Source organism: Acipenser ruthenus, chromosome 21 (assembly GCF_902713425.1).
Source record: "Acipenser ruthenus chromosome 21, fAciRut3.2 maternal haplotype, whole genome shotgun sequence".
NCBI lineage: Eukaryota > Metazoa > Chordata > Actinopteri > Acipenseriformes > Acipenseridae > Acipenser > Acipenser ruthenus.
In genome coordinates, this window is record NC_081209.1 from 29,534,934 (window position 1) to 29,556,606 (window position 21,673).

At 37.6% G+C, this 21,673-nt stretch overlaps 2 protein-coding genes across 7 annotated transcripts; both read right to left on the reverse strand.

The window, feature by feature from the left end:
• Positions 1 to 1,647: 1,647 nt before the first annotated feature.
• Positions 1,648 to 15,149, reverse strand: LOC117429882 (mortality factor 4-like protein 1). Of its 6 annotated transcripts, none has more exons than XM_058995506.1 (13): positions 14,896 to 15,145; positions 14,144 to 14,191; positions 11,827 to 11,873; positions 10,148 to 10,215; positions 9,613 to 9,699; positions 8,956 to 9,036; positions 7,585 to 7,610; positions 6,729 to 6,817; positions 5,884 to 5,985; positions 5,284 to 5,372; positions 3,954 to 4,126; positions 3,054 to 3,138; positions 1,648 to 2,149 (listed from the first exon to the last, which is right to left on the reverse strand). In XM_058995506.1, the coding sequence occupies exons 6-13, from the start codon at positions 9,012 to 9,014 to the stop codon at positions 2,065 to 2,067; spliced, it is 708 nt and encodes a 235-aa protein (XP_058851489.1). In that variant the 5' UTR covers positions 9,015 to 9,036; positions 9,613 to 9,699; positions 10,148 to 10,215; positions 11,827 to 11,873; positions 14,144 to 14,191; positions 14,896 to 15,145; the 3' UTR covers positions 1,648 to 2,064. The 6 variants fall into 6 exon arrangements, with proteins under 6 accessions (XP_058851489.1, XP_058851490.1, XP_058851486.1 ...); XM_058995507.1 differs by lacking the exon at positions 14,896 to 15,145 and adding an exon at positions 14,574 to 14,677; XM_058995503.1 differs by lacking the exon at positions 14,144 to 14,191 and having other exon boundaries at positions 8,956 to 9,060; positions 9,613 to 9,695; positions 10,147 to 10,215; positions 14,896 to 15,149.
• Positions 15,150 to 17,016: 1,867 nt separating this feature from the next.
• On the reverse strand, positions 17,017 to 18,976 carry LOC117428568 (relaxin-3 receptor 1-like). Its single transcript, XM_034047708.3, has one exon. It carries the CDS (start codon positions 18,789 to 18,791, stop codon positions 17,556 to 17,558), a length of 1,236 nt encoding a protein of 411 aa, XP_033903599.3. The 5' UTR covers positions 18,792 to 18,976; the 3' UTR covers positions 17,017 to 17,555.
• Positions 18,977 to 21,673: the final 2,697 nt, after the last annotated feature.

Genomic DNA, 21,673 nt, shown 5'->3' on the forward strand with positions numbered 1-21,673 from the left:
GAATTAAAACAGACATGGGTTAAAGTTTAATAATACAGCACATTTCAGGTGGTATTATGTGTAGAATCGATCAATTGAAATAGGTACATCTTAAATACTTTGTGTTCTTCATTAATAAACTGCTCGATGCACTGTACTCAAAAAGCTTTCAAAAGACATGAAATGCATTCTGAAGGGATTTGCCCTTAGGCTAGACAAGATGAGAACCCTCACTGAATTTTGAGTTAATTAAAAAACAAGCTCATTAATTATCACACAATGACAAAAATATCAAGTGGACACGGCAAGAGATTTATTTTAGCTTGGGAAATGTCAGTTTACTTTTAGCGAGCACATATTCATTGAGAGCCAGTCCAATTCAGTTCCAATGAATGAAAATACAGAAGAAAATGTTCTGACTTGGACTGAACAAACTGACTAAAGAGTGGGAACAGAGGAGGAGGCTTATTTTACAACTAAACTCTTCACCTCGTGGATTTTGGGGTGGTGTTAAGATTCTGTTTTATTTATTTATTTTTACATACGTGACAACTCAACGATTGAGACCATGGAAAATAAATCTATTTGTGATCACACCCTTTTTTGAGATGTGGTAAATACACTATACCTGTTGAAAATTGCTGCTTGGTTTCCATGCGCTACTGCAGATATAAATACAGAGCATCAATACCTCACTGTGGGACTCGTTTGTTCCATTCATCACAGATCGATATTGTTTACTCTAGCATGTGAAATCCACAGCCTTTAGTGTTCTAAATTAAAGGTATAAAATTGGAACAATGTGTCTGTATTTAGGACACTGCTACTAAAAGAACAGCTTTTTAGTGTACAAGTGATCTTAATTAATCTATTTTGTGAGTCTTTATTAATAGAGGACTTTGTATATTTTTGTGCATGGTGTAAACAAAAAAAAAAAAACAGGCGTTTTAGTATTTAAATGATTTTATTTACAATGTGTATATACAACAATGGAAAATATTTTGAACATTTTATTGGAAAGGGCTGGGATGGGGGCTGTTTTAATATGGGGGCAATACTGTCCTTTGTGTACAATTTAATCCCCCCAGATATTCTGTAGCAAAAATATACAAGGAGCAAATTTGCACTTTGATTTGAACTTTTTTTTTTTTTTTTTCCCTTAACATTTTGTACTTGTTGTATTACATTCATAGAATACAGGTACTATAACCACTTTGAACAGAAACCACAAAACATGACCATAACCTCAATTGTCAACTCTTGATTAGCAGTGACCTAGATAAATGATTAAATACAAAAGAACACACACATATATACACACATTTTATTTATTTATTTATTTATTTATTTTATATATATATATATATATATATATATATATATATATATATATATATATATATTATATATATATTATATATATATATATATATATATATATATAAATGAAACTTTCTTCCAAATGAAGAAAAACACCAACATTGTAACCTTTTGTATTGCATACAGTATCAAATGCAACGAACTTCAAATATTTTATCTGGTCTTACAAAAAACATGACACATATTTTACAAGGTTATGTCAAAGCTTTAAAAGCAAAGTCTTTTCCAAACGCTAGAAAGGATACTGAATTTCCAACGTAATAAAAAAAAAATGCACTGCAATAAAAATGCTGTGCTGATTTTAGACCAGCAGTTCACATGAAAATTGCAAAGGTATGAATTTCGGTATATTATCCGGTAAAAATTGTCCCGCTAATACCGGTGCATAATGCCCATTTGCATTTAAGAATTACTGAATCCCAACCCTTGTCTCAACACTCTGATAACACTGTGGGTGCACAGTAAGAAACTCCGCATTTAGAAAAACCACTCGGGCTTACCTTTAGCAATCTCCCAACCCCTACCCTTCAATAATCCTTCAAAGCCAATAGCCCAACCAATTCAATAAATCAATCTTTAATAGTCTTTTCAAAAGTCTCTTGAGATTGAAGCCGTTACGTACTCTCTAGAAACCACATGATAACGCGTACACTTCCGATTCCATGCGGCTGTTCTTCCCGTGTGGCAGAATGCTGGATGGCAAGCTCAGACAGCTTTCCGATGATATTCAGGTGGTGCCACTTCATAATCGCTGGCACTAAACAGGGCAGAGGCGTTCTTCACTAAATATCTGGATGAAAATAAGAACAAAAATCATTCGGAAGACCGTTACAGTTTGTGCAGAAACATTCCTGTCTTTTAAAACAATTAATAACACCACATGAAGTCCCACCTAGATTACTTGAATAATTTGTATTCCAGCTCAATGCAATGTTTCTGCATAGTAATGTGGGTTTATTTCAATAAACACATTAAAAAAAAAAAAAAAGTATACTATATATCTCAAGTTGCTCTTCTCTGTGACTCTATATTAATTACAATTGCATACAGAACATTCCAATTAAAAGTATCCATTTCAAAGGCATAGTTCCAATCCTAAATTGTTTGATGTAAAGCCACCTTTTAAAAACTATTCACAAATGTATTTCTTACTAGCCTCTAGTTTAATTAATTCTTTTGATGAAATCTTCTAGACAGGCAGACAGAAAAGGCATTTTTTGTAATGCACTTGAAATTGCCATGCTTATCTCGGCTTGACAAATCTACCTGTACGTTGCTTTTTCCATTTGTACAGCATGCAGGAAACAAGACTGCTAATACTGAAGTTAATCACAATCGTTTATTCCAAATTAACCCAATGTGAAAAGTTTGATATGTAAAGTTAATCAGATCCTCAAGGTTTTTTTTCTGTTTTTCTTTAAATCAATTTTGCTTTGCCGCATTGTTACTGAGCAAGCCAAAAAAAAAAAAAAAAGTGCTGTTTGATAACCTATATTCACGACAGAGATATTTCAAAGCATCTGATCTTTTAGATTGTATGCGCAAACCAACAGAAGTAACGAGGATGCACTGAGCATTTATTTATTTACACATCTTCCATTTGGACTTACCATATCAGAGCTGTATTTTACAAAAAAAAAAAATATATATACAAAACTAAAAAGGTAGTTTCAAAAGGAATAAAAAAATCTTACTTTAAGAAATCTTGCAAGTAGTTCAGCAGCAGTGCCAGGCTCTTCTCGTCAAGAGGTGTGTAGGCCAACATGGCACCAATTCGAACTGAAAACAATAAATACAAACAAACGCTAGAAAGCTTGAGACTTTTGTTATGGGCTCAGGTAGCCAGTGGAATAATTGTAGTTTTGTTAGGACAGAATGCAGACCAGGAATGATTAAGAAACATGTGGAGATAAAAGCTCAATTGAACCATCTATTATGTGCTCTCAACGGACACTGTTACACACATGAAACGCTCTTTCATGCTCTAAAAGCTTAGGACATGTAACTTTGGTGAGGTAGCAATAATAAATCACCAGCTGCAAATTCTGTTTTACTGCCAAAAAGTGAAAGGACATTGAAAAGGACAAACAAATGACTCAAATTCCACTACTTGAATCAAGAAGTAAACAAACTGTCTGGGGCATTTCCATTTGTCTGTTCCCAAATGACTTTAAAAATCAGCAGACTTAAAACACAATTACCATTATTCTTGCCCTCTGACAGGAAACCAATCTTCTGTACCCGATAAGTCTTAATCTTCAAGGGAAGAAAACTTCCAAGTCTGAACGGCTTTCCTTAACATTTACTCAGCAGTATTTAATATTCCCAATTCATTCATTATACATACCATCACAGGTGATTGGCTCGATGCAACACACTGATTGCATGCGTGTTTAAATAGCTTATATATAATGTTCCACGTTTTCGTTTTTTATCTTTAAAATATTGTATGAGACAAAAAACAGGTATAAAATCAGTAAAAACCAACTTCCAGTGAAAAAAAATCCTGTAATTTTTCGGTAAAATTCGGAATAAACCGCAAACGCGGAACACTACTCATAGTACAGCGCTTGGAACATGGAGCGATTACTCACCAAAAAGTCTTAGAAGATGCGGCGCTCCATAGATCTGTGACATGGGCGCGTCGGGGTGATCTGCCAGTATCTCTGCATACTGTGGCCTCTCAAATTTGTACAGTAACTGTGTGCCCAGCATTACATTAAAGTACTCCCGGATTCCAGCAACCACTTCATTAACAGCAAACTCCCTTTAAAAGGAAACAATTCATTTGCACTGGATTTTGGAAAACAAACTGTATATACAACCAACTTCCACGTATCCTTTTCCACATTATCCACACACCCTGACCAGTCGACAGAAACCATATTCAAATGGCAATTCTGACCTAAAATGTTGTTAACTAGGATGGCGGCATGCAGATGTGTAAGCTCAAAGATTGTGTTCAGAGATCTATTAAGACACTTTTCATATTTTGGAGGAAGACTTTGTTAAAACAGATCAGCAACTGTGCATTTCATTCCCCCAACATTATGAAGGTCTGTGCAACTTTTCAAATCAATCCAACAAAACATTCAACATAAATAACAGTGCATTAAGACTAAATATGCCATGCATTGTTATAAAAGAAATGTCCTTAATGCCTAAGGATCTGAATACCTTAAGTTAAAACATATTACATTGTTTTTGCAATACAAGCACATTACAATGTGCTGCAATTCATTGAGCTGTGGTTGCTAGGCGATCAATGAATGTATTGTATGCAGGTATTGTCTGCTTGTTATGGGATACTTTAAAAAGAAAAAAGTAAAAAGGTACATTTGATGGAAAAATCACCATTCGAATAAGTTTCACATGTAAATATCTATGTTCTCGCATTGTGGCATGTGGAATGCTCTGTCTAAATCAGCAGCAGTGCTTGCATGCTTCATGCTGGTGCAATAATGCCATTTTATGAATATGCGATTATAAAAATGAAGGAGCAGAGAAAGTTTGATATTTTAAAGCCAGATGTGGTATATAGGGCAGCCCGAAACTCCACAGCTCAACTTCTTGAAACAGAATTCACTCGTTCATGAACCCATTTTGTTGTGCTGTTGACTCTAATTAACAGATTCGCAGTTTTGGAAGAAGGTTTGACACCACCACCAGCTTGTGCAATTCTCCTGCTGTCGATTTCAAGCACAAGAACATTAAGACCATCAAGCATAACACAAGCGCCCCTGAGCAATCTTACCATCGGTCAGGTCTTTACACCATGTGCAGCGATACCGCTGAAACCAGGGTAACTCACTCCACAACCCTGATTCACTTACAGTAAAAACACACAAGACATTTCCAATGAAGTCTTACAGTGCGGTATTTACAAAAGTGTGTGTGTGTGTGTTTTTTTATGGAAATACGTACTTGTTATCAGAGTTGCCTCTTGATTTTTTATAATTTGCATAGTCTTCTAAGACAGTATCGACATTCTTTTTGGCAGGTAGATGAAACAGCTGAAAAATAAAAGGGTAAAAATAAATATGGAAACTACCCAGTTATGATTACTAGCAACAGTAAAGACTATGCTTAGAACATTAAAACGGAAGCACTGCAAAGCAAATACAACTGAAAATGCACAAAACATGTAACTCCAGAGAAAAAACAAGACTCCCATTGCATAGCATGTACATCCATTACAGGTTTTACTACAAGGCAGTAAGACACACCTGGGAGCGTATTCAACTGCTATGAAAGGGGACGGATCTTAATACCACCATCACTGAATTCATTCAGAAATGGCTAATGAAAACTAACACCTCAAACAGTTCAGTGAGCTTCTTTAGTCCATGTCTTTGCCTAACAAGCCACGAAACACCAAGTAGCATTAGTTTAGAATGGCAAAAAGATCAATAAATATCCCCCCCCCCCCCCCCCCCGAGCTTGTTAACTTTGCACTTAGTAAAACCTACAATGGCACCTACAGTCTTATTGTCAACCCTGAAGTCACACTATGCAGTCAGTTACCTGTTTTTGTCTTGTAATCAAGTCCCAGTCATCCACGAGCCACGGCTTCAACTCTTCTGGGATCTTTACTTTCACCTCCACTCTGTTCATAAATGTTTCCTCCTTAAGAATTGATTTAATAAGTACATTTAAGAGCAGGAACCATTAGGTAACTGTCATGTTTTTGCAGCATAATTACATGACAGTTTACAGTGTATTCTAACATATCTTCTTTAGCTAAAAGCTACTAGGAGTTCTGATACAAGTACAGTATACTCATAAGAACATTAGTAAAGGTAATTGCTGTAGTTTCTATTTACAGCTGCACTGAACTCTAATGGCATTGTTTTATATAACAATGATTTATCAGAATTCAGTTCTAATATCCCCAGGAACATTTCCCTTCAGAGTAACCTCAGGACTGTGGGCCAATCAGATTCTATTTCACTGCTCAGCCAACCAGCAAGTTGGCTTAAGGTCTCCCCCATTCTTAACACTGTGGTTATCGAGCAAGTCTGTCTCTGGCTAATTTAAGCAGACAAACATTATGGTTTTCGTGGTTATGTTAAGATAGAAACTTTTAGCCAAGATTTCTGCTGACCATAATAGCATATGCGGCTAATTAATAAATACATAAGCAGTGCGAGAGGAGACATTTTCAAGTAAGCAAATATAAAATCACTTCAAGTCCTAATGACCACTAGAGGGCTCAAATGCCGCAATTTAAACCCTTTTTGCTGTTTAGTACAAAGGAAAATGGCAAAGGTAGATAGGCCAGCAAGGCGTATTGTTCTGGCAATGGAAAAAAATATGTATACCATGTGGCTGTTACCAGCTTGTGAGATGAAGAAAAAAGAAATACATACACTTTCCACTGTGGGATCAACGCGTGCCCGTTTCTTCCTGGGGGGCTGCGGCATTTCGGACGTGCTGGTCCCCTCACCTGGCCCAGGAGCTTAAATTAATAATAAGTAATAAGAGTTAAAAACATACTTAGATTTTACCCAATCACAGTACCATCACACCTTTACCAATACTTCAACAAATGTTCCCTTCATAACCAATGCCATGTTTTTATCTGCGCCATGAAATCAAGTCTGTAAAACTCAATCTCATCGCGTTCCATTATCAAATTGGAACCTCCGACAATTCCTTCTGCAGCTTTTCATACAGAGAGACCTGGTTCAAATTGCCCTGATATTGCCCTGTTCCCGATGGAAAGCAACGGGACAGATTTCAAATGGATCTCATTTCAATTCCAGCACCACATGGAAACAAAGCATAATTCATACCATCATTATTTAGCAGGAAGCTTGGCCTGTATTGTATTGCTGTGTAATTCATGGTTTGTGCTGGTACCATGCAGTCATGTACAAGTCCATATGATTGATGCACAATAAACTCTTCAGTAACAATTGTTACAGGGCTTTTGTTTTGCTCCAGTACTCACATGACAATAGTTGTTGCTCTTTGTCTTTTTGTACCTGTTCAAGCAGTGCATGAATAATTTCCACAGGGATTCCACAGTTGCTTGAATAACTATACTCTGCTTTACAAGAGCCTCATTCATGGAAATGAAATCACAGAGAGTACAAGTGATTTTTTTTAAAAGCACTGAGCTCTCGGAAAAGCCCACGGTTAAATGTAACAAAACTGGAAAACAAACCGTTTCAGGGAGATTAAATAAATCTTCAAACTACGTAAAAAACACACACAACTTACTTTTCTGCTTGTTCTTTTTTGTTTTCCTATGAAGAAAAATAACAGGGAAAAAAAAGGTTACCGACTCTTGTAAGGGAACACATCCCTTCTTAGATAAATCTTTATTTACAGTAGAATATATTTCAAATAATTCACATCCAACAGTGTTTTCAGGGTCAAGGAAAAAGTTGGCTTTCTACCTCTAGGGGTCCTGGTAGAATAAATACATAAAAAAATAACAAATCAAATGAGTCCCGAGAGAAATACCCTGAAAACAATCCATTAAGACAGCCGTCAACACCAAAATGATTACCCAAGAGCAAAAACTGCACTGTAACAGCCGCCCAAGGCATTCTAATATGCAAGTTTATTTTCCTTTGCTCTGTTTTTCATGGAAATAGCTAACCGTTTGTCAAAGCAGCTTTAGACAAACAGTTAGCTATTTCCATGTCAAGTGATTTCAACACAGAGCTACCTATGAAGAATGTGTTGAGCAAACATTTACTGCTGTTCCTTTTATAAAAAAACACAAATACAAAAAAAAACAAAATGCAGGCCCAACCAACCAACTACAAACAGCAGCAGTTTAGATTTAATATTTTAGATTTTACTATTACATTTGTATTAATTATCATCCCAAATACATCACTACATATTGCGTAGATACAAATTGCAAAATTAAATTAAACAAATTAGAAGCTCCCTTAATCAACTGCCAGATTCAAGTGTGCTTATCTTGGAAAACAACCTCCAAGCATCCATTTGTTTAAATGCAATTCATTTGTAATCCTGTTTAATCCTTTTTTGTTGTGTCTCTGAACTATGTGACCTATTGCTGCTGCAAACTGCATCACGCCCATGCCTACTTAACAGACAAAGGAGAAGCATTTGAAGTCTCAATTAAAATACCAATTTACCATTCCTGCCCATTTATTTAAACAATGCTTTGGAAAAGAGTACATGCTTAATTTAAGTTGGCAGGCTCTTTTTTTTGTAAAATGTCGTTTAAAAGAGAACAAGAACTAACTGTTTTATTTCTACTCAAAGACACCTATTACATTACAATAATTACCAGCTGCCAAACTCAAAGGATGAAATAAATGCAAATGACTTCAGAGTAATTGCTGCTAGCAATAGGTCACTTACATTTTATTCTAGAATTCAGTACATAAACTTTACTGTACTGGCTGAAAAGGGAATGCATGCAATACCTTTTCTAGACCTGCTGCTCCAAACATTGAAGGCATATTCTTATGATATTATATAAAGTGTTACGAATCCTCGATCACCTCTCAATATATATACCTTACTTCTCTGGAGCAGTAAGCTTTCAGGTTCTTTTAACAGAATCCTGCAGAGAACAACGCTGGCAATGTTCTTTTTGTTACTTACAATTCAACATTTTTCTGCTGCACAGCAGCAATTTTCTTGCCCGGTGCTGCACCCCTCATCTTTCCCTCTGCATATTGTTCCCTTTGGGACAGAATCAGAAAAAAACTACTTGAACATTGAAGCAGATTACAGGAACATTTTAAATACATAGTTTTTTTTTTTTGGGGGGGGGGGGGGGGCAATAGAAATTTAACACTTTCAACACCGGAGAACTGTAAAGGTGGTCTAGAAAAAAAAACTCTCCTCAAAATAAAATAAAAGACTGCTAATGCTGTCTCACAATGGCCCGGTCTTGAATATGTTCCAATATAATTTCCCCCCCATACAAGACTGTTTGGTAGGTTTACCTTGTGCTGATGAGTTAAAGGATAACTGGTACAAAACACAGGAGGCTACGCTGCTTGGATTTCTCGTGAACAAAATAAATCTTTACTAACCTATGCAAGTTTAATATTGAATGTCTGAGGAGTACTGGAAGGCTACACTTTAAATGCTTGCTTTTTCTACTGCAATTCTAGCACTGGAATGAGAAAAATGCCCCCATTGCAGAATAAAAAGTACACACCCAATATTACATGTTTACTCTTTGCTGGCTTTTAACTCGATCCTATTGAAAGAAGGTTTTCCACAAATGAACCCTTTACTATCATCACTTACTGATTAGCCTTTTGAAGCTCCTTTTGTTTCTGCAGGTTGGTATCCACATATTTGAGCACTCTGCTCTCAGGAACCCATTCATCCCAGCTAAGAAGAAACAGAAGACATCATCAAAAATTCTCACAGAAATGTGTCCTTAACAGTCATAGCCTAATGTAAACAAAATGCATGTTGGAAGGTGCAATATAATAATGTAAACGTACTTTAAGGACTCTTGGCAAATGATTGCTTAAATATAAACATTGCACTTTGGAAACAAACTTTATCATGGTATAAGATACAACAGGTCCAAAGAGAAAAGGCAAGCAGGTGTTATCCAGCAGCGTATTTGGTTTGCCTCTTCCACATTTAAATGTTTATGAACTATGAGAAATCTCAACAGAAATACAAATCAAACTAATACTTTAGATAGATAGATAGATAGAGATAGATAGAGATAGATAGATAGGATGGACACAAACATATACACTTGGATTGCTAGGATTCCCCTCACTGCTCCCCACCCAACCAGTTGTTATTCAGTTCGGAAACTCACTTCTTATTCCATCCGCTGTAATGTATGAAGTACTTCACTTGCTTTTCCTTTATATTAACCTTTACACACTGAAATAAAACAAAAGTACTTTAGTCATGTAAAAAAAAAAAAAGATATATGAATTCCAAAGTATCTTTTCAAGAGAAGTTTGAAATTGCCTTTCATTCAGGACTCGTACTTCATTAGTCCCACACCTCAACGTTGGCATTAAAATGCATTAGATCTGTTAGGGCTGGTAAAGTAGTGGAGATGTGTGTAAAGGCTAGTGCAACTAGTATCTGGTATCCAACAATGAAATGCTAAACTACCAAGTAAGACTACGGTCGAAAACGGAATATACTTAAAGCACAACGGGGTGTTTTTGTAAATGTTAATCAGAACTTAATTTGCAAGGGTACATACAGTAGCTGCAGGCTTAACATAATGACCTCTCATGAGCTTTTTGCCTTGAGAAACGTGTGTTTCATCGATCAGGGTTACGTGGTCCTGTTTGTGTCATCATCACCCAGTGGGAGTTAAAGCAATGCTCTTCATAAAACATCACTCACTGAAATACATTTACATTGCCATCCACACCATAGCTATACTGTTATTAGGAATTTGAGAAAAAAAAAATAATAATAAATTCAAAACCATTTAAAACAGAATTAAGCGGATGCCTTCCATCAAGACGTATGGAGTCCCAGCAGAAATGCCATATTTTATTTACTGCGTTTTAAATTAGCCTTCTCTAATGGGAATAACGGCCGCATTGAGCACATTCAAACAGTCCACTAGCTAAAATATCCCTCTGATCAGACAGAATCGTGTAGCTCCCTCACTGTATTCTGTCTCCTACAGAGTTTATGCCTTTTGTTTATACCAGTTGACTAACACTATATAAGCAAGTTCTAGCCATTAAAACTGTTATTTTAATTTTAAAATGTTTAACTTACATACAGATCATTAGACTTAAATAATAGTTTGCATTCATAATAGCTTGAATTACAAAAAAAAAAAATGAAAATAAAAAACAGATTATGCAAATGAAACAAAACTAATTTAAATTCACAGGGGAAAAGCCATCCAAATGTTTGTTTTGTTTTTTTTTTTTACTGAGAAATAATCGGCTGAATCCCTGGAAGTGTCTGTCTGTCAAATAAAGAATAAGCCTGTGTAGATAATGAGAACACTGAGGTCTGCAGAGGTGGTGCCATCTGAGCCTTCTGCTCAGCGAGAGGCTTCAGGAAACCTTTTTCTACTTTAGTAGGCTTGTGCTAGCCCAAAGGGAAAAGGTATTGCAAGTAATTGCACTCGCAACATAAAAAGGTCTTCACAAACCATAGCTTTTTTTTTTGGTTGTTCTACTGGAAGAGAGAATACAAATAATTGAACGAAATAAAAAACAGCAATATCGGAATGAAACATTTTGCAAGGGAAACGGTAAGAAAGTAAAACTTGCAACGAATCTCCTTTACAAAATAACGTATGCACATGCAAGTAAGTTTTATTTGTGTCGAGTCATTCAGCAAAAAAAAAAAAAAAAAAATCTATACGGGTTTGGGATTTACTTTAACAAAAACTGTATCGCGATGCTTTAAATCAGATAATGGACTTTCATCATCTACCTTTCTACCTTTTATTAACTGCATTATAGGCTAATCTAAATTAAATACACTGCAACTATAAAAAAAACATACCTTAGCTTCGTAGAGCAATGGCCCATGAAAACAGAGAACACGTTCACCTGTAAAGAAAAGAAATGTGGCTTTAGAAACCAGGCTATTAGAAAGGTACATTTAACAGGCCAGTATCTAAACTGAACGCCCTACACACACCCACCATCAGTCACCAAACTGCACATCATCTTACTTTGTGGGTTACAAAATCTATTTTCTAAACTCTCAATACAATCTCTTTTGTTTGTGTTTTTTCAAATCACAAGCTTCTTTTGCAACGACTGCCTCTACAGGAAGGCAACTGTATTCAGGACCACGGCCGTTTGGATCATTAAATCAACAAGAGATATCCTCTAATGTACAATAAACTTAGGTTCTTTATTTAACCAATACATACAATAGGCCTACATACAGGTTTCATGATTAATATCTTCATACAACACAAAGCACATTCTATAAAACCCAAACAAACATTGTAAACAAGTGCTGAAATAATCCCAGAACATTGGCCCACATTACTATCAAGCTTGCTTGTAACAAGCAATCGTGGGACTGCCTAAAAGGAGTTCATTTATGGAAACACACAACTGACAGATTGATTTGATTCAGATATGACTTGTGTATCCTGAAATAACCTTTGATGCAGCAGTTACAAATTGTTAGTTACTCCTAAAACAGCACCAAGCACTTGAGGGGGGTGGGGGGGAGAAATAAATAGAGCAATGAATGGGCGACATCTAGAATAAAAACTGTGGAACTGTCATAAACACTTTGCAGGAGCTGTACCGTACGCTTCACAAAGAAGCTGGATTCAAGAATGACCAATTGTAAAGAATAAGAGGGACACAGAGCTTAAAGCAGATACCCCAAATCACCTGATGTTTTCACCTATTCTTAAATATTGCATTTGGTGCAAGCCATACTACTAGGGCTTGAAACTCACACTAGCCTGGCAACCAGTCCTGGGTAATTATATTACTGAAATGATCATGAGCTAGGAGTTTGATATTAATTACACTGTTCCTCTCTTAACAAACAGCTCCTCTAAGTAAACCTACAGACTCACATGTGTGACTTACTCATGCTGTGATGAGGAGTGCGATGAGTCCAGAGCAGTTATTGTTCAAACTCCAGCACCTGGTCATTTCAATACAAGGGGAGTCCTGAAACCCCACCAGGACTAGGTGCAGGGCTAGAGTATCAAGCCCTGTACTGTAGCTTCTCTCATTTAGACAGTGTTGTAAAAACAATGCCAATTTTACAGTCAAACTTATTAAAATTGAATTCAAATTCTCATGCAATTAAGGGTTCGGTGAGATTGTTTTAATGGGTCATTCCAAGTTATTTCTCTCACATTGCCAACATCTCCAAAATACAAAGTGTAATAAAAAAAAAAAAAAGAGTCTGGGTAGTCTTGTAATTTGCTTTTTGTTTTAAATAATACATTGCATGTTGGGAGTTTAAAAAAAAGAAGGGGGAAAAAACAAGGAATGACCCACATTTCAGTATAGTAGTGACTGGTAAACTTTATGAACTTACCAATTTATTCAAAGTACTGTCATTTTTAAAGCAGGGAGCTGTGTTTCTTCGCAAGGTTGCCAGTTGCTTGATAACTTTAGTGCCACAGAACACTTGCCACTAGAGCTTGTAGGGGAAGTGGCAAGTTTTTTTTGTTTTTTTATGTGAAGATTAAAAAACTTTGGTGTTCAGATACCTAGTTTTATTTTACTGTACTAGATTTCAGGGCACAAACACCATGAGCGGCCCCCAGTTTTATGTTACAAACACCTTAAAGACTACATCAATGTACACAAATAGGACCGTCATAATCCCAGGACTGGTAACCAAAATAACTGCAAACAAATGGTTTAGTGGAGCAAATCATTACAAAAATGTTTAACTGCTAACTTCATGTTGAAAGGCATTAACTGAAGCAGTGAATTTACACTGAAATGTCGTTTCTTCAGTAGCAGACAGGTCACTTACATTACATAGTAAATTAGATAATAATAATAATAATAATAATAATTATAATTATTATTATTATTATTATTATTATTATTATTAAGTGTGCTTTGCAAGAACAGGGACACTGTGGTCAAGCTTCTCAAAAGCATATCTGTAGTGCACACACATCCACTGAGCACAAAATATTTAATTCCAAAATAAAACATGCAACAGGGGCCCCTGTATATCTTACTTAAATGTATATAAAAGCGGTGTTAATAATAATTTTAAAAAATGATAGATATATTTATAGATATATTGAGAATATCAATAGTTGTAAAAAGCAAACTGATGTTTGCTAAATTATATTAAGAATAAAAAAAATAATTACCTGGGCCAGACAGGGATGAAATATCTGAGCAACGTAATCAAAGCAAACCTATGTTAAAGAAAGTATATATGAAAAGCTGATTTGTTTTTAAAAAAATATATAAATATATATTTTATACTACACTTAACAAAATGTGTTGAGTTTTAAAAGGGATAGACTTGGTTGTTTATTAAAAATAAAAAAATAAAAAATCAAAATCAAAACTGGCCTAGTACAGCAGCAGGAAATGTACCAAGACGCGATTCAAAACGATAAAAGAAAATTTAAAAATCCATTTGATTTACAAGAAAAACACTAAGTTGTGTTCCAGAATAGCAAACACCGTTTCTACGGTTTTGTAATCTTAAAACAGTATATGATGTGTTAACACACCTGTAGTAACAGACAAGACTTTTAATTTAGATAATTCAGCTCGGAAACAAGAGCTTACCCACTGCCTGCAGACTAACTTCACTATTCATCATAAAAACAAGATGCAGACGTTGCGTCAGACCATTTGAGATTCAATGCAGCAGTTTTTTTTTCTTATTATGTTTTTTTAAAAACTGGAAATCCCAAATAAAAAGCAAGTCTTTTGTGTCGGGTCCTTTTCGTTCTGACTGTATCTGGGATTAAAAGCGCCTCCCCAAGACTGCGCGCCATAAACACAGAAAGAGCCTGCCTTGTGTTCAGCGCTCATTCCGCAGTTCATGGGGGGGGAAACGCAAGTACCCGTATTGCTACACGTTATTACACATTAAACTGTTCCTTACCTTCTTGAAATTTAGGCTTAGGGTCCTGTTTTGGCGCCATTCACAGATTAAACTATTAAAATATCTGAAAAATCAATTTTAAGCATCGCCAGCTCGCAATTCACCCAGACACAATGAAGGCGCCGCTCTGCGTCACTAGAGCGACGCACAAGCTTTGCGCACGGTGTCACGTGGATCCTCTTGGCTCAGAGGCTGACTTCCGTTTAGGTCTGCGCACTGCGCAGTGTGTTCTGCACTAGCAAGGTTTTGCAGTGAGTGGATTGGTAGAAAACATGTCATACAGTACCTTAATTTGACAGTGATTCACGTGGGCTTGCCACTGTTTCATTATTTAGCAGATTATATAAAACCAAATGGTAAAGCAAATGGCGGCGTGACTACTCCTGCTCTTAATTTGTAACATTTACACGTGCCTGCTAGTACTGCACTACCTCGACTGTACTGTAGGTAGATGTCTTCAAGCCAATACGAATTGCATACGATTACTACACCGGGAGCCAAGCAGAATATCTAACAACCTGTGGCCAACTGTCCGGTTTTAGACTGGACAGCAAAAGTCTGGTTCTTGCGAATCTTGCTTATTCACTGTTCATTGCAGTTTGGGAGCCAGTCCTTTCAACGCTCCACTGTGCAAAAATTTATTTATTTATTTATTTGTTTATTTGTTTACTTTTACTATCTGTCGAGAACTACACTGAAATGTATTCTGCGTTATTTTGCCATTAACTGCTTAGCGGGATACGATTACTGACCATTAAAAATGAGGCGTTGGGGAGAATTTCACAATCCAGGTGAAATTATCTGGGACGTGAGAGGTACTTTTTAAGTACGGCATGCAAACTCAGACCTAGAGACCTTTCTTAACCTAGATAGCTTGTTTACATGAATATATACAGTGTATCACTTTGCTTTGCTGTAACATGCATAACTCGGGGTGAACCTACATCAACATCAAGTCAGGGTTTCTTCGTTCTGACTATTCATTGCTTGTTGAGGGCTAGAACTAAGACTCCCATTTGAATAGCAGTTTGATCCATTGGTTTCACTATTTAATAAGACGCACCTGAGCTTGTTACCTGCACACTGTGGCTAATCAAGCTCCTAATAAAATCTGGAATGGGCGAAACTACTATATAGCAGGAGTCTTATTTCCAGCCCTGTGAGGGATGGGTCTCCTCGATTGCGGTGCTCGTTGGCTATTGGGAAGCACAACTTCTACTAAAAGCTTTAGAGGTCTCAGGGGAGGAGGCGACTAGCCAGTCTTCAACCCAGATGTACAATGAACACGGATTTGCTTTCAGATTGAGGACAGCCATACAGTGGCTTGAACGTTGGCTGACATCAATGTTATACTGAACGTCCTTGTGCATCGCACATTCTATGAGCAGCAGACCTGTGCAGTACAAAACCTGGCCAAAGCACCTAGGCTATATAGCAACCATTCTCATTTACTCTCAGAAACTGCCGCATTAAATTAACCTTTGGATGCTGGTGAATCCTTTCAAAACTGCGCTCATGCGTAAACAGTCGTAGCAGCTGTCTTGTTTTAAAACAAGCTGGGCACATTTTGGGCTGTTTTTTTTAAAAAAAAATGTTATTATATTGTAAATATGAATTTCATACGCCCTTCCAATATGACTGCATTGTAAATCAAGTGTGATAACACTAAAGTACATAATATGCACAAACAAAAAATAAAAAAAGCAATTACTTAATAAAATAATTGGTAGTTTTATCACCAAACAACGCGACTATGTTCAGCTGGTTTCATAGACCCCAGCTTGCACTAATCTTGGACTAGCCAGTGTTATTTTAGGTAACGCAGGTAACGCTTATCGGCACCTGTGAAATCATCTGATTGTCTGGAATTATTGCATTGGTTTTGTTTATTAGCCTGGATAGGAGTTTTTATTTGAGAAATGTAAATTCAGCAATATGAAGCAGTGTGTGCCAGTGAGCTCCATGGTGATTTTCTGTTCGGCTCATTCTGAGTGAGAATCGCATTTTAATTGCACCCAGTTTTGGATGCGTGATATATTTCCAATGCTGGTTGCATTCAAGTTTCTATAATTACCTTATAATGTGAAAATAAGACATCGTGATTCAAACTTTATTCTCGTCTTTTTTTTATTACAAAATACACATTTCAGATGTAAAAAAAAACCCAAACAAAATAATAACCACATATACTTTATTTGGTGTTAACATGTACTAAATGCATAAAACAAGTCAAATCAGACACTGTCATGCACTGTGGAGTAAGTCATATCTGAACGCAGATCAACCAAAGCTGCTTATAGCATTTCAAGAATCACAGCTCCTATAGCCTAGATTAGTACAAGGACGTTTAAACACACATTGGCAATTAAGCACATTAAGCTTCTGTTTTATATATTTTCTCAAACTTTTGTAGTTTGTTAACGAAATGACAATGATGGATTCATCAGGTAATATTCTTTTTCATTTTCCTTTTTAGCATATTAACTGTTTATTATTATTATTATTATTATTATTATTATTATTATTATTATTATTATTATTATTATTATTATTATTATTATCATTGATAGTGTTCACATGTTAGACACGGTACGCACAGACACACACTCACATTCACAGTTATTTATACCCAGCAGTTTATACTTGTTTTGTGGCTTCATTCATTTTTGCACCAGCGTACTTGAAGAAGGTAAAGTGTCACATCTTCCATTGAAGAGCGAGCCGCGTGTGCCGTGTTCGCTGTCAATAGCGTGGAGCGGGATGACAACCAGTGTGTCATCGTGCTCCGGTTTACGGGAACCAGAAAATGGGCGTATTGGACAGGTGTGTGAAATTGTAGGGGACGAGACCCTCCAGAAAACATCTTTTAACATTTTTCTGAACTCCCGTCTCATTAGGCAATACAGAATCGGGTTGAGACAGCTATTGGCGTGCGCCAGGCACACAGTGACAGGGAAAACGTAGGTGTGGACCATATAGTACGTTTTATCCCAGTTAACCGCGTTGAATTTGACCAGGACGCCCCATAAAGTTATGGCATGGTTGGGCATCCAGCACAGGAAGAATGACAGCACCACTATGGTCACAGATTTGGTGACTTTGGATCTTCTTTTCGGATTGTTGTTGTTCATGCTTTTCTGTCTAATGAACCTCAGGAGTAACAGATAGCAGATGGAGAGGATGAGCATGGGGATGACAAAGGCAACCAGAATCTTCTGCAGGTGATAAAGCGCCAGCCAGTAATGACCCGCGGGGAACCTGAGAAGGCATAATTTCTCCCCGGCGATGTTTGTCACTGTCGAAAAAATTGCGGTGGGCGCGGTGGCCACGGTAGCAGAGACCCACAGCAGCAAGCAAATCCATTTCACAGAGCAAGGCATTCGCCGGCTTCTGTTATTCAAAGCAGAGGCGAGCGACCAGTATCTGGTGATGCTCATAGCAGTCAGAAAGAACACGCTGGCGTACATGTTCATGACGGTGATCGAAAGTATGATCTTGCACATCGCATTCCCAAACGGCCAGCTGAAGTCCAGGGCAGTATCCACAGCCCAGAAGGGCAAGGTCAGGACGAACTGGAAGTCTGTCACTGCCAAGTTGAGGATGAAGAAATTGATGCTCGATTTCTTTCTCCCCTGGCTCACCCTCATGAGGAAAAAGACCAGCAGGTTCCCCACCAGCCCCGCTGCGCAAACCACCGAGTAGATGATAGAGATGAGGATCCTCAATACTGGACTCCCATCCGCTATCACATCGATGTCATCCAAACTACTGAATGTCTTCCATTCGGCAGAGGCGTTGTACATTCCCCCGGTATCATTCTGAAGGTCCACCATCCTCTCCGACATAAGCAATGCTCCAGGTGCGCTCGCTGGCACCAGACTTTTTACTGCTAGCATATCACCAGTACAGATCCAGAACTTCCACCCCACTACCACCACTACCACTAGATTTATCTCAACCTCCTTTGACTCGCCTTTCTAACGTTATTCTCCCTTTTCTCTTCTATCGCTGTGGACTTTAACCTACTCTGTTCGCCAGCAGCTTCGCGCTCCGGTTTGGTAGCAATAAGCATCTGGTACTAAATGAAGATCAGGCTGCCACTGCAAGCTTTTTAATGCGAGTGCATTTTTTGGTGATCCGCCTCTTGGAATCAGCGATTGGGCTGAAGTGCAGGCTACAGGTAAGTACCAGAAAAGGCTGAAACTGATTGTTCGGTTGCCTTGTCAATCAAAGAGTCCGTCGCAAAGCTGTCACGCTGAGGAGAATCGGTTAGCTCCATCATGTACAGGCTAGGATGTGGAGCTGTGCAGATCACCGGGGACATTACTAGACCTTGCACGGATCCTTGCTTAATACAAACTGTCTGGGGGCTTGTATTTTTAATGTATACACGTAAACGAAATAAAAACACATTTACACACTGTTTTAAAGGGCAACACAATTTGTGTTAAATATAACACACACACGCACACGCACACGCACACGCACACGCACACGCACACTAATAAAAGACCTCTGCCTCTCGTACACAGTGCTTCATCACCCAGGGATTTCAGCATGAAGCGCGCCGTGTCTCGGCCTTTATCCAAGGTGCTGAAGTGACAGTGATGTTCCAAAGCGCATCGGCAGTAAAGTATTAGCAAATCACAGCCCCCAATTCCACTAGACGTAATATTATATAAAAATTAACAGGGAGTCTTTAGGTAGACCCAGTTAACGACAAGCATTCTCAACAATAGTGTTATAAATATTTCGGGATTTCTTCGGAATCTTGGAATGTTCTATGGATTCAGTTGAAATCAAATGGTTCCAAATAGAACTCGGAGAGGCTGCATAATGCCATGCTTTATTTGGAAACCAGAATTAAGAGTTACAAATGGGAAGCAACTAAATAACGGAAACCCGAACTGTTCTACTTTATCACAGATTGATTGTACATTGAATCCATTACAGTCCACTAGGCTTGATAAGAATGGTTCTTCTTCATAGCACCGGAACAAAAGGCAACTAGATTTTTAAAGCTATGTGTTAAATTGTAGTTAACCCGACTTTCCCAGAATAGTGTGCTGTTTCTTATTCAGAATTGTAATGGTCTTTTCAATTATTTATTTATTTATTTATTTATAGAAATCGGTCTCCTGATGTGTCTTTATACTCTGTTTTGTCTAAATTATCAATGATATGAATGATCTAAATCCGAATTCATTATAAATGGGTACATTGCAAAACAAATATAGTTGTGCCAATTTGATTTTAATGAATGTATAGGATATTGGTTCTTGTAAGCATACCAATCAGAGACAATGTTCTATATCATAGAGTAACGCTACCTTACCCAATTAATTGTCTTTATTCAAATGATTCATTACCGCACAATCTATTCTTCAGTCTTCGACGGCCACAGAATCTTTTGGGTATCTCAAGCCCACTATGCGTGCTCGCTAATTGAACGACTAGCTCCCAATGCATCGTGACATTCTGTCGCGTCAGGCGCATTATTTGTAGTTTTCTTTTGTATGTTTAGTTCAATAATCATTTAAGGTTGTACATTCCTGCTGGCCGGGTTAGATGTACTGTTACCAGTATCAATGATTAGACCATGTCCAAATATGAAACTCACTGTCATCCCATCGTCACAGACGCAAAGGGTTAAATAAAATCAGTTCGCTCAATTAGCACAGCGGCTAATCTCCTTTAATCTGCACCTCTTTCCCTGTCCACCAGGTGGCACGGCAGACAAAGGAGATATTGTAAGAGGGGTTGCGGTGTAAACACAGCGCTGTTGCATATGAAAGGGTAAAACATCGAAAAGGGTGCTACCTTCAAATATTGATTGTGTAAACTCTGTTTGAGTGAGCTATACTGGAGTTTGAATGGGTCGGTTAAAACTTCTCACAGCCTAATCTTAAACCTGTAAGTAGAAGGAGATCGGATATGAGGCTCACAGAGGGACACCGCATTCAGGCAGGTTTTAATGGGGGAGGTGTAGCTTGTGTTTCCACAGCTAAACGTTACCTTTACCTTTGGGCAATGTGAACCAGCCGGCCTGGAAAACATGCGCATGGTTGCGAGATACTGTAATTGTAAAAGCATCATTTACAGTTTAATGATGCCACTGGTTTGATGTAATAACGTAATGCCGGCTTTCAGAGAGCTCAACATTCAACAACAAAAATGATTTGGGTATTTTAAATCTTAAAGGTATGAGGTAACTCCAACTTTTCTGTTTTGAAACTGCTTCCCCCCCCCCCCCCCCCCCGCCTTAAAAATATTAAGATTGATTTTATTATCTCCGTAAAAACAGCCCCAGTTAGCTCACTGTCAATGTCTATTAGAGTTCCCTGCAGATGATCATCTCTTTCAGCAGAAGATCCCCAGCGATGCATGTCACAGCGTTTCCTGCAATACTGATTTCCATTAGGACAACATTCTAGTTAAACTACGGTGTCGAGGTCAAGCAAGGCTTCGCATCAATAATTGGAGATATAATTAATAACTAACACCAAGTAGCTTTAACTTAAATAACACCTATCTTGGAAAAAAAATCACGGGCTGTTTCCTACCCGAATAGACCAGCTCAAGGTGATAGCCAAGCCATTCTATATCTACCAGCAGTTCCTTTTTTGTACCACTGAACGGCTCTCGCACACAGAACACGAGTTCAGATGTAAAGTACTGGGGTATTCGTGACAAAGGAATGTGTAGAAGCATAATTGAAAGTGCTTAACTACACACACACGCACGAACACACTGTGTGTGTGTGTGTGTGTGTGTGTGT